Source organism: Petaurus breviceps, unplaced genomic scaffold, assembly GCF_028583685.1.
Source record: "Petaurus breviceps papuanus isolate PSGF00001 unplaced genomic scaffold, PetGlider_PUasm1.0 91023, whole genome shotgun sequence".
NCBI classification, from domain to species: Eukaryota; Metazoa; Chordata; class Mammalia; order Diprotodontia; family Petauridae; genus Petaurus; species Petaurus breviceps.
In genome coordinates, this window is record NW_027187398.1 from 653,708 (window position 1) to 666,876 (window position 13,169).

Consider the following 13,169-nt stretch of genomic DNA (forward strand, 5'->3'; position numbering starts at 1 on the left):
ACAAAAAAAATAGCACCCATTCCTATTAAAAACACTAGAGAGCATAGCAATAAATAGAGTTTTCATTATATGTAATGTGAATAAGCTAGAAGCATTTCCAATAGGATCAGGGGTCAAACAAGGATGCCCATTATTATGCCCACTATTATATTCAATATTCTAAGAGAACTATTAGCTTTAGCAATAAGAGAAAAAGAAATCGAAGGAATTAGAAGAGGCAAGAGGAAACAAAATTATCACTCTTTGCACATGATATGATGGTATAGTTAGAGAATCAACTAAAAACCTGCTTGAAACAATTACTTTAACAAAGTTACAGGACCAACAAGAGATGGAAAAATTCCATTTAAAATAACTGTAGGAGTGGCTAGGTGGCACAGTGAATTGAGCACCAGCCCTGGAGTCAAGAGGACCTGAATTCAAATCCAGTCTCAGACACTTAACGCTAAATAGCCATGTGACCTTGGGCAAGTCACTTAACCCCAACTGCCCTGCCTTCCCTCCTCCAAAGAGGAAAAAAAAATGAAGGAATCCTCTAAAATAACTCTAGACAATATAAAATATTTGAGCGTCTCTGCCAAGACAAACCCAGGAACACATTACAAAACACTTTACAAATAAAGTCAGCTCTAAACAACTGGAAAAACATCAGTTGCTCATGGGTAGTTCAAGCTAATATAATAAAAATGACAATCTTACCTAAATTAATTTACTTATTCAGTGCCACACAACTACAGCAATTTATTGTTAGATAAACCCACAGACTCCGGCTTCTAGGATAAGAACTCACTATTTGATAATAACTGTTGGGAAACTGGAAAACAGAATGACAAAAACTAGGCATAAAGTACAGACCAACATCCCACACCATATACCAAGATAAGGTTGAAATGGGTATATGATTTAGACATAAGGGATGATACCATAAGCAAATTAGGAGAGCAAGAAATAGTTTACCTGTCATATCTATGAAGAAGGGAAGAATTTATGACCAAACAAGAGGTAGATAACATTATGAAATGCAAAACTGACAATTTTGATCATATTAAATTAAAAAGGGTTTGCATAAATAAAAATAATACAACCAAGATTAGAAGGAAAGCAAAAAGATGGGAAACAATTTTTATAGCCAGTGTTTCTGATAAAGGCCTTGTTTCTAAAACGAATTTATATGAATACAAGTCATTTCCCAATTGATAAATGGTCAAAGGATATAAAAAGGCAGTTTTTAGGTGAAAAATTCAAGCTACCTATAATATGAAAAAAACGTTCTAAATCACTACTGATTAGAGAAATGCAAATTAAAACAACTCACTCCTATCAGATTGGCTAATATAACAGAAAAGGAATATGATAAATGTTGGAGAAGGTGTGGGAAAATTGGAACACTAATGCATTGTTAGTGGAGTTGTGAACTGATCCAACCATTCTAGAGAGCAATTTACTAGGCCCAAAGGACTATTAAACTATGCATATCTTTTGATCTAGCAATACCACTACTAGGTCTGAATCCCAAAGAGATCATAAGAAAAGGGAAAAGGGCACACATGCACAAAAAATATTTATAGCAGCTCTATTTGTGGTGGTAATGAACTGGAAATTGAAGGGATGTCCATCAGTTGGGGAATGGATGAACAAATTGTGGTATATGAATGTAATGGAATACTACTGTGCTATAAGAAATGATAAGCAAACAGACTTCAGAAAAACCTTAAAAGGCTTATATGAACTAAGCTGAGTGAACCAGGAGAACACTGTACACAGTAACTGCTACACTGTACAATGAATGACCTTGACAGACTTAGCTCTTCTCAGCAATGTTGAAAACTAAAAATTAATTATTAAAAAAAAAAAAAGAAATGATGAGCAGGGAGATTTAGAAAAAACTGGACTTACATAAACTGATGCTGAGTGAAGTGGGAAGAACCAAAACACTGTACACAGCAACAGTGACATTGTGCAATGATTAACTATGATAGACTTCGCTCTTCTCAGCAATACAATGATCCAAGACAATTCCAAAAGACTTGTGATGGAAAATGCTAACCACATCCACAGAAAGAACACTATGGAGTCTGAATGCAGATCAAAGCATACAACTTTCACTTTTTTTTTGTTTTTTCTTTCTTGTGATTCTTCCCTTTTGTTCTGATTCTTCTTTCATAACATGACTAATGAGGAAATCTGTTTAACATGATTGTACATGTATAACCTGTGTCAGATTGTTTGCTGTCTTGGGGAGGTAGGAGGGGAGGGAAGGAAAAAAATCTGGAACTCAAAATTTTACAAAAGTGAATGTTGAAAAACTATCTTTATGTGTAATTGGGGGAAAAAATACTATTAAAGAAAAAAAACATGGAGAGACTTGCATGAAATAATTAGTGAAATGAGCAGAACCAAAAGAACATTGTATACAGTTAACTGCAACAGTTTTAAGAATAACTTTGAGCGAGCAAATTATTCTGATTAATATAAAGATCTAAATTAAATATAAAGGACATATGAAGAAAGACACTATCTTCCTTCAGAGAAAGAGCTGATAAATAAATGCATAGAATAATTTTACATATATATGCATATACATATATACACACACAGACACACACATTCCAGTTGTGTCTAATGGTAGCCATCTCTAGAGTAGGGAGTGAGGGTAGAGAAAAAAGAAATTTACATGATAATTCTGTTGTATATTCGAAAGGAATAAAAAGTTATACATAGTAGTGTGGAGGGAATTACGATTCCCTCTACATATAGAGGGAATATATATGTATTGTGTGTAATCGATATATGTATAATGAATATACTAATAGATTAGATTTTTCAGAATTGCCTTTTCCAGCTTGTGAATCAAATTCCCAATGCAGCTTAAATTGATCAATCAAACTTTGACTAGGCTCACAATCACAGGCATCCCTCTGCCTTCATACCAGAAGTAAACCGAATCAAAGACTACAGAACCTGTTCCTGCCACAGTTCTGTGACCCACCAAGTAAAGACCCCCAAGGACTTAAGCAATATTGCTCCCACAGGATTCCAGAATTGTGGTATTATCTTCCATTTGTGGGTTTGTTGTGGGAAACCACTCTGGTCCTGGAAATGATTGTTTGTGAGCCACCTTGTCCACTTCCTTCCCACTTGTGATTTATGTATATGATCTGTCTTCACTTCAGCAAGTTGGAATTCTAATAAGGAAAATTCCTGATTTACAAATCTGTTCCTTATATTGAAACTAATTAACTAAAGGACTACCTTGATTACTGGCACACAGTCTCTGGCCTGCCGTTTCATCATTCTTAGCTTAGAAATTGGCTCAGTAAAATCCTACTAACATTAGATTAGCCATTCTATGTGCAATTATTTTCTTTATCTTATTGTTATGGAAATGCTTGTTTTATTTCATAAATTAAAAATAAAATCTAAAAAATTAAAAAGTATCATACTGAGTCTTTCAGCTTAGTAACACCTGCCTATTCTTTGAGAATCCAAGGTTACCTTCATGCCAGTTGAGATAAGTCTCATTTCTGACTCTGTATCTTATGCACATAGAATGTGCTTAATAAATGCTTGCTAACTTATCAGAGTAGGGATTTTTTGGGGTGGCAGGAAGATTGGAAGGGGAGAATTGGCATTTATATAGCATCTACTATTTGCCAAGCATTGTGCTAACTGCTTTATAAATATCTCATTTGATCCTCATAATAACCCTTCAAGCTGGTACTGTTATGTTCATTTTACAATGGAAGAAACTGAGACAAATAGAGATTGACTTACCCACCATTACATAAATGACTAGTATGTAAGGCCATATTTGAAGTTAAGGTCTTCCTGACTTCAGGTCTAGTGCTCTATCCACCGCAATAACTAACCAGATTTAGTGTATAAAGTATAGTACTTTTTAAAGAATTATGTTTTAACTCAGAAGAGTTAAAGTACATTTCCATACCATAACACCAGCTTTTCCCTCAGTAGCTATGGAGGAAAAGAGCTGAGAGGTAGCTATGGAACCAACAATTAATTATTCAAATTTTTAAAGGTTCAATCACCACTTCCCACTTATTAGACTAGGAGAAGAACAAACAATTGTTCCTATGGAAGAGCAGAGGGTAGAGATTTCAATACAATGGCTACCTCTTTATATTTCCATAAAACTAAAGGGTTCATAAATTAAGAAATATTTGTAAATTATAACATGCTTCTTAAAGTACTTTAAAATTTCTGTCCACAGAAATTTAATTTGTAGCTGAACACCTGGAATATAAGAATGAATAAGAATTTAAGAATCAATCAGCCTTTATTAAGCACCTATATGTATGACATTGTTCCAGACACTAGAAATTCAAAGATAAAAAAGATCAAACGTCCCTACCTATTATCCTATTGAGACCAAAAAAACCCATACAAAATAAATACAAGGTGCTTTGAGGGAAAAGGGACTAACAACAAGGGAAGGAGATCAGGAAAGGTGTCATAAAAAAGGTAGAGCTTGTGCTTTGAAGTAAACTAGAGATTCTCTAAAAGGCATAAGGAGGAAGTATATTACAAGAATGAGAGATAGATAGACTGTGAAAAGGAATGGAGATGGGAGCTGAAATATAGGTATAATAAGGAAGGGTAAAGGAGACGAGGACTCTAACAGTAGTTCTGCAGGACCATATGGTTTTTGTCTGAACCAGAAAGTACATAAAATGGAATAAAGTATAATAAAGTTGGAAAAGTAGACTGAAGCCAAATTGTGAAGGGCTTATGCTAAACAAGCAAGTGCATGTTTCATCCTAGAGGTAACAGGGAACCAAAGATTTTTATTAAACAAAGGAATGACATTGAAAGTCCTACCACTTTGGCAGCTATGTGGAAGATAAATGAATGTAAAGACTTTTTAGGGCTATCCTTACCACTTCTTGAACCAAGCTTATTAATTCCATGAGTCGTCGACGAAGTTTTGCTACCTCTTCATTCACTTTAGTGACGTGTTGCTCATAAATTTCCGCCAAAGGTTTAAAAGTGTGTCCACCATGCTATTTAAATCAAATAAGAAAAGTATCTTTAGACCATTTTAGGTTCTGCATGATCATCCTTTGGTCATAAGTTAGAACATACTCAAAACTAAAATTTCAGCCTTATAGGTTACTTTAATGTTATTAAAGCTGGTAGTTTTCCTAAAAATTCACCTTATCTGCATCAAGGTTTCTGTATTAATGACTGCTCGGCAGGCCTGGATTTTAATAAATTCCTTAACATCTTCATATATGCCCAGACCATCAGCAAGGACCCCAGCGCACAAGATTAACTTAACCAAGAGCTATTTTTGGAGATCAAGTATTCATTGAAATTTATAATCAATTTAGAGTGCTACTTTTGCCTGTTAAAAAAAGAGGGGAAGTCTATAAAAATCATCCACTTGTACTCACACAACCAGTTTTTTAGTTAAAACTCAAAAAAACTTCTTATCAAATTCTAGCTCTTAAATAGAAACTGGAATGATTAAATTTCTGTTACAATGAGTTCCTGTCTGGCATTGTGAAAAGAAAAATAATAAGAATGGTCTACACTTCAGTGAACACACTTAGTCACAAACTTTAAGAGGAAACTGTAGAAACTAAGATTTAATGTTCCCAATCAAGGAAATATAGGATAAAGGATGGTAGCATACTTCAATACCAAGTTGGAGGAATTTGAGAGTTTTCCTAGTCAGCATATTAATATTCAAATTACAGGAAGGTCTCATGGAACATAACATTACTTGGTTTCCCTAAAATTAAAGGTTTTAAATGGAATATCTTCATTTCTATGGTCAAGTAAGCTTTCCCCCCCAAAAATCAAACACACACACATACACTCTCTCTCTCTCTCGTAGGTAGGAAGGCACTATATCCAGAAACGTGATATCTACAAGAAGCAACTTGTCATAAAACACAGAAGTTGACCTCAGAATAAGATCTAGGATCAAATCCTACCTCTGACACATGTGGTCAAATCACTTAACCAACACACAGACTCAAACAATGAAAATAACTTTACATGAAGTCACTTAAGTAGTTTCAGGGCAAAGGCTCAGGTCCTCTGATTCCAAGTCTAGTGCTTTTCCCCCCAACACTTCTCATAATAACAGAGCTTAAGATGCTGTAGCAAATGTGGGAAACACTAACTTCTAGATTAATCAATAAATAAAATGAATGATTTGGACTACATGATATCTAAGACAATTCTCAGTTCTACTAGTCTATGATTTTCCAGTGAGTGCCCACTAGAATGTGCTTAGAATATGGTACTGGGTCAAAAAGAGGGACAAAACAATACATACACATATACAAAAATAATACACTTGATAGTTTTACTCACCATTCCTCCCCAAAGTGCACACTGATGGCAGATACATTTCTTACAAGTCCAGCAGAACACACTAAGCTTTTCATGGTGATTTTCACATCTAAATTTTTTTAATGGAAAAGAGAAATATGTAGTTAAGAATTCACAACAATCCCCAAAAGTCAGGCATTTTAAAGGCATATCTCAAAGAATATAGCATAAAAGTACTGCTTTGGATCTATTTCTATAGCTTTTATTAAGTAGGCTAGAAAAAGTCATTTTCAAAACTATAAATTTTTGATAATGGTCAAAATTTGACCTTTAAAAACCACATGCCAACTTCTAAAACAGGGTCACAAAGACAAACACCACATAATCAGTAGTTGATGCTGATGAAGAATAATAATCATCTCACAGAGATATTAGGCTGACTTTTATTCATTCTTGGATATGGATAATATCTATGATACCATGTACCAAGCTTGAACTATTTCTCAATATGTATCCTTCAGATCACCTGGTCACTTTATTTTTTATTTTGTTGTACATTTAAAAATTTTTTTTAATGTTCATTCTTAAAAGCTTTACATTTTTTTCCAAATGCTTTATTAACTTCTGATTTACATCATTCATTTCCGCCAGATTTTGAATTACAAATTTTCTCCCCGTTTTTGCCCTATCCACTGCCCCAAAATAGCAGTCCCACAGGATATCCCCTCCTCCAATCTGCTCTCTCCCATATCCCTTTCAACTTTTCCAGTGGATCTCTACGCCCCAGTGCCTGTATATCTTATTTCCAAATTACATGTAAAATAGTATTAATAACAATATATATATATATATATATATATATATATATATATATACAATTGAATATTTGATTTTAAAACTTTGAATTCCAGATTCATTCCCTTCCTCCCTTATCACCCACCCTTACTGGGAGGATAAGCAGTTCAGTAGAGGTTGTACATGTGTAGCTAATGCAAAACAATAACATAGTAGATATATTATAAAAGACCGACTATATTTCCCTCCCTCCTATCCCACCTTCCACTTGTTCTATTCTCTATTTTGATCCTGTCCCTTTTCAAAAGTGGGTGCTTCCAACTTCCCTCCCCCCCAGCCTGCCCTCCCTTCCATCATCCCCCATCTCATCCCCTTCCCCCCTACTCTCCTGTAGGGTGAGATACCCTATTTCGTGTGTATTTCATTCCCTCCCTGAGCCAAATTCAATGAGAATAAGGTTGACCCATTCCCTTTTGCCTTCCTATTCTTCCCCTCCATTGTAACCATTTTCCCTTGCCTCTTCTATATGAGATAGTTTACCCCCATTCTGTCTCTACCTATCTCCTCTCACTATATTCCTCTCTCACCTCTTAATTTCACCTTTTAAGTATCATCCCTTCCTGTTAAATTGGTCCTGTGCCCTCTATCTATGTATACCTGTAAACATATATACATTCATATATGTATTCATATGCCCATATACCCTCATATATAGACATATATTTATTTCTATTCCCTTCAACTACTGAGAAAAGTTTCTTAAGTTACAATCATTGTTTTTCCATGTAGGAATGTTAATAGGTCCACTTTGATAAGTTCCTTATGATTTCTTTTCCCTGTTTACCTTCTCATGCTTCTCTTGTTTCTTGTATCTGACTGTCAAATTTTCTATTCAATTCTGGTTTTTTCAGCAAGAATGCTTGAAAGTCCTCTATTCCACTGAATAACCATATTTTCCCCTGAAACATGATACTCAGTTTTGCTGGGAAAATTTTACATTTTTAACACAAGATCTAGCAGCTTCTACATTTAGGGATCAAAGGGCTTGGAATATGATATTCCAAAGGTCAAAGGAGCTAGGACTAAAACCAAGAATCACCTACCCAGCAAAACTGAGTATAATGCTTCACGGAAAAATATGGTCACTCAATGAAATAGAGGACTTTTAACCACTTGATGAAAAAACCAGAGCCAAACAGAAAATTTGACTTTCAAATACAAGAAGCAAGAGAAGGTAAACAGGAAAAAGAAATTATAAAGAACTTATTAAAGGTGAACCATTTACATTCCTACATGGAAAACCGATCATTGTAACTCATGAGATTTTTCTCAGTATGAGGAGAGTTGAAGGGAATATATATATGTATACATATGTATACATACACATATATGTTTATACAGGAGGGTATATGGAAACACATATGTGAGTATGTATATATGTGTACATGTATACATAGACAGAAGGCACAGCATCAGTTGCATAGAAAGAAGATGACATCTAAAAAATAAAATTAATAGATGAGAGAGGAATATAATGAGAGAAGGAGATATGGAGAGTTAGAATAGGGTAAATTATGTCATATAAAAGAGGCAAGGGAAAACTGTTACAATGGAGGGGAAGAACAGGAAGGCAAAAGGGAATGGGTCAACCTTACTCTTATTGAATTTGGCTTAAGGAGGGAATAAAGTACACATTCAATTGGGTATCATACCCTATAAGAAATTAGGGGGGAAGGGGATAAGAGGGTGTATGATAGAAGGAGGGCAGACTGGGGGGGGGAGGGAAGTTAGAAACACACACTTTTGAAAAAGGACAGGGTCAAAGAAGAAAACAGAACAAGTGGGGAGCAGGATAGGATGGAGGAAAATATAGTGAGTCTTTCACAATATGGAAACATTTTGCATAACTACACATGTACAACCTATATTGAATTGCTTATCTTCCCAGTGGTGGTGGGTGAAGAGGGAAGAAGGGAAAGAATCTGGAAATCAAAGCTTTAAAAACATGTTAAAAAAATTTGTTTTTTACTTGCAACTGGGAAATAAGATATACAGCCACTGGGGTATAGAAATCTATCTTGCCCTGCTAGAAAGTTAGAGGGAGAATGGGGGAGGTATATAAAAGAGAGCAGATTGGAGGAAGGGGCATTCAGTAGGCTTGCTATTTTGGGGTGGGGGGTAGGGGAAAGACAGGGAGAAAATTTTTAACTCAAAATTTTGTGTAAATGAAAGTGGAAAACTAAAAAGAAACAAATAAAAAAGGAAATTTAAAAAACAAAATAAAATAAAATTTTTACATTTTAAAATTCTTTCCCTTCCTCCCAACCTTTCCCCTACGCAAGCAATATGATATCAATTATATATGTGAAGTCAAGCAAAAAATATTTCCATATTAGCCAGGCGTTGCTCCCACCCCCCCTAAAAAAGCAAGAAAAATAAAGTGAAAAAAGTATGCTTCAATCTACACTGAAATCAGTTATCTCTATAGGTGGAGAGTAATTTTAATCATAAGTCCTTTGGAACTGTCTCAGATCACTGATCTAATGATCAGAGTAGCTAAGTCTTTCATAGTTGATTATCATTACAATATTTCTGTAAGAAATACAATGTTGTGTTGGTTCTGCACACTTTACTTTGCATCAGTTCATATAAGTCCAACTAGATTTTTCTAAAAACAAAAAACCCTCATCATTTCTTATAGCACAATATTATTCCAGCACAATCATATACCACAACTTGCTGAGCCATTCCCCAATTGATGGGTATCCCCTCAATTTCCTCTTCTTTGTCACCACAAAAAGAGCTACTATAAATATTTGTATATTTAGGTTCTTTTCTTTTTTCCCTCTGATCTCTTTGGGATACAGACTAGTAGTAGTATCGCTGGGCACAGTATTATAGCCCCGTAGGAATAGTTCCCAATTGTCCTCCAGAATAGTTAAACCAGTTCACAACTCCATCAACAATGTGTACTAGTTTACATATTTTTTCCACATCCCCTCCAGTATTTGTCATTTTCCTTTTCTGTCATGTTAGTCAATCTAATGGGTGTGCGTGGCACCTTAGAGCTGTTTCAATTTACATTTCTCTAATCAACATTTAGAGCATTTTTTCATAACTACTGATAGCTTTTTCTTCTCCTCAAAGCCGCCTATTACATCCTTTGATCATTCATCAATTGAATGACACAGAGAAACTAACCTCCCACTAAGGACAGCCCAGCAGGCCAGCAGGAACCTGCCAGCACAGTGCTCTGGGAGCCGACACCAGCCCCATGGCCCAGGTTTTAGCCCCAGGGCGGGCCTGACCAGCCACCTGCTGGAGGGCCTCCAGATCACCAGCAGCTGTAGCAGTCCAGAATTATCAACACATAGATGCTAAAGACAAAGTGAGAGGTCAGTGCAGTTTGGACTTTGGGATCCAGTAGTTGGCAGTGCATCGGCTTTTGCTCCCGGGATGAGAAGCCGCTGAGGGCTGTAGTGCACCTGCAGCCACATGGCAGCTTCAGATCCTGGACTGCAGAGTGTAGGGGGACCAAGCGACCAGACTAAGGGGTAATCGCTCTTGTTTTAACCTGCTTGGATCTGGATTGCAGTCTAGGGTGGAGATCCTGGGGTGTGTGACCAGCTTGCCAGAGCGTGTGGAAGCTTCAGAGAGGGTACCCAACTAATACCTCCAGCAGCTAAGAAAACCCCATCATTTGGTACAAAGCTCCCCTGTCTGGTAGCAGAGTCCTACTGTGGCAAAAAGTCCAAAAGTCAAGTAATTGACTGGCAACATGACCAGGCAAAGGAAGCAAAGCAAACAGAAGAATCCAACATTAGACTCCTATTTTGGGGACAAAAAGGATCAAAGCATGGAACAGGAGGAAGACAACAAAGTCAGAACTTCTGCACCAAAAGCTTCAAAGGAAAATACAAGCTGGTTACAGTCCATAGAGGACCTTAAGAAGCAGATAAGAGAAGTAGAGGAAAAATTGGGAAGAGAAATGAGAACAATGCAAGAAAATTACAAAATGAGAGTTAACAGCCTTACTGAGGAAAATAACACCTTAAAAATAGACTAACTCAAATGGCAAAAGAGGCTCAAAAAGCCAATGAGGAGAAGAATGCCTTGAAAAGCCAAATTTGCCAGATGGAAAAAGAATATCAAAAGCTCACTGAACAGAATCATTCCTTAAGAATTAGATTGGAGCAAATGGAAGCTAGTGACTTTATGAGAAATCAAAATACTATTAAACAGATGCAAACAAATGAAAAAATAGAAGGCAATGTAAAATATCTCATTGGGAAAACCACTGACCTGGAAAATAGATCCAGGAGAGATCATTTAAAAATTACTGGGTGTAAGGGTTATGGGATTTAAAGATCTTCCATGCCCCATTGGACTTGCTGATGTAGCAGGAAGGGGCGGAGCAAGAGGAAGCGGAAGCCAAACTAAAGTTCCTGTGGTGGCTGGTGGTGGTAGTGACGGCGGCGGCAGCAGCAGAGGCAGCGGCAGCGCGAAGCCCTTTTTGAGTTAGCCAGAATTTCTGCTAAGGACTCCTGCTGAGGACTGCCAGGGGCCGGAGCTGCTGGGAGCGCGTTTCCTGGACTCTGGGTGGTTGCTGTGAGTGGGGAGAGGAGGACCTTTGCCTGAGGTAGCCTGTTCTGTTTTAAAGGCTTGAAAATGTGGGTGCTTTCTACTTTATCTACCTGTGCCAATGTCATAACTACTCTGATGGCTTTCACTTTCTGGTTTTGGGACTCAGTCTTTTGGTATCTTAATAAATTTTCCAGCTTATTCCCCCATATGGCAAGCATGATGTATTTTGTGATGGATAATTATATCAGCATATTTGTAATCTCCATAGGCATTGTGAATATGGCATTGCTGATACACTGGGCTATCTGAAAGCCATGATCAAAAAATGAACCTAGAAATCATCCTTCAAGAAATTCTCAAGGAAAATTGCCCTGATGTTTTAGAACCAGAGGGCTTAGCAGAGGTTGATAGAGTCCACCAATCATCTCTTGAAAAAGATACCAAAATGAAAACTCCAAGAAATATTATAACCAGGTTCTGGAATTCCCAAATCAAGGAGAAAATATTATAAGCAGCCAAGAAGAAACAATTTGAATATTGTGGAAACACAATCAGGATAACACAGGATCTGGCAGCTTCTACATTGGGGGATCAAAGGGCCTGGAATATGATATTCCGGAGGGCAAAGGAGCTGGGATTAAAACCAAGAATCACCTACCCAGCAAAACTGAGTATCATGTTTCAGGGTAAAGTATGGTCATTCAGTGGAATAGAGGACTTTCAAGCATTCTTGATGAAAAAAACCAGAGTTGAATAGAAAATTTTACATTCAGATACAAGAAGCAAGAGAAGCATGAGAAAGTAAACAGGGAAATCATAAAGAACTTATCAGAGTTGAACTATTAACATTGCTACATGGAAGAACGGTAATTGTTAACTGATGAAACTTTTCTCAGTATGAAAATAGTTGAAGGGAATACAAATGTATATATGTCTATATCAGAGGGTATACGGGCATATGAATACATATGTGAATGTGTGTATATATGTTTACAGGTATACATAGATAAAGGACACAGGACCAATTTAATAGGAAGGGATGATACTTAAAAGGTGAAATTAAGAGGTGAGAGAGGAATATAATGAGAGGAGATGGGTAGAGACAGAATGGGGTAAACTATCTCATATAGAAGAGGCAAGGGAAAACGGTTACAATGGAGGGGAAGAATAGGAAGGCAAAAAGGAATGGGTCAACCTTATTCTCATTGAATTTGGCTCAGGGAGGGAATGAAATACACACGAAATAGGGTATCTCACCCTACAGGAGAGTAGGGGGGAAGGGGATGAGACGGGGGATGATGGAAGGGAGGGCAGGCTGGGGGGGAGGGAAGTTGGAAGCACCCACTTTTGAAAAGGGACAGGATCAAAATAGAGAATAGAACAAGTGAGAGGTGGGATAGGAGGGAGGGAAATACAGTCAGTCTTTTACAATATATCTACTATGTTAATGTTTTGCATTAGCTACACATGTACAACCTATACTGAAATGC

The 13,169-nt window shown here is 36.7% G+C and overlaps 1 protein-coding gene across 4 annotated transcripts in view; it reads right to left on the minus strand.

The window, feature by feature from the left end:
• The window catches only part of TRIM37 (tripartite motif containing 37), a 119,532-nt gene that overhangs the window by 86,184 nt on the left and 20,179 nt on the right, over positions 1 to 13,169 (minus strand). For 3 of the 4 annotated variants that reach the window (XM_069078027.1, XM_069078026.1, XM_069078029.1), the window contains exons 5-6: positions 6,343 to 6,430; positions 4,896 to 5,018 (exon numbers count right to left, since the gene is read on the minus strand). In XM_069078027.1, coding sequence (XP_068934128.1) covers positions 4,896 to 5,018; positions 6,343 to 6,430 — 211 coding nt within the window. The remainder of the gene's footprint in view (positions 1 to 4,895; positions 5,019 to 6,342; positions 6,431 to 13,169) is intronic. The other variant, XM_069078028.1, reaches the window with a different exon arrangement.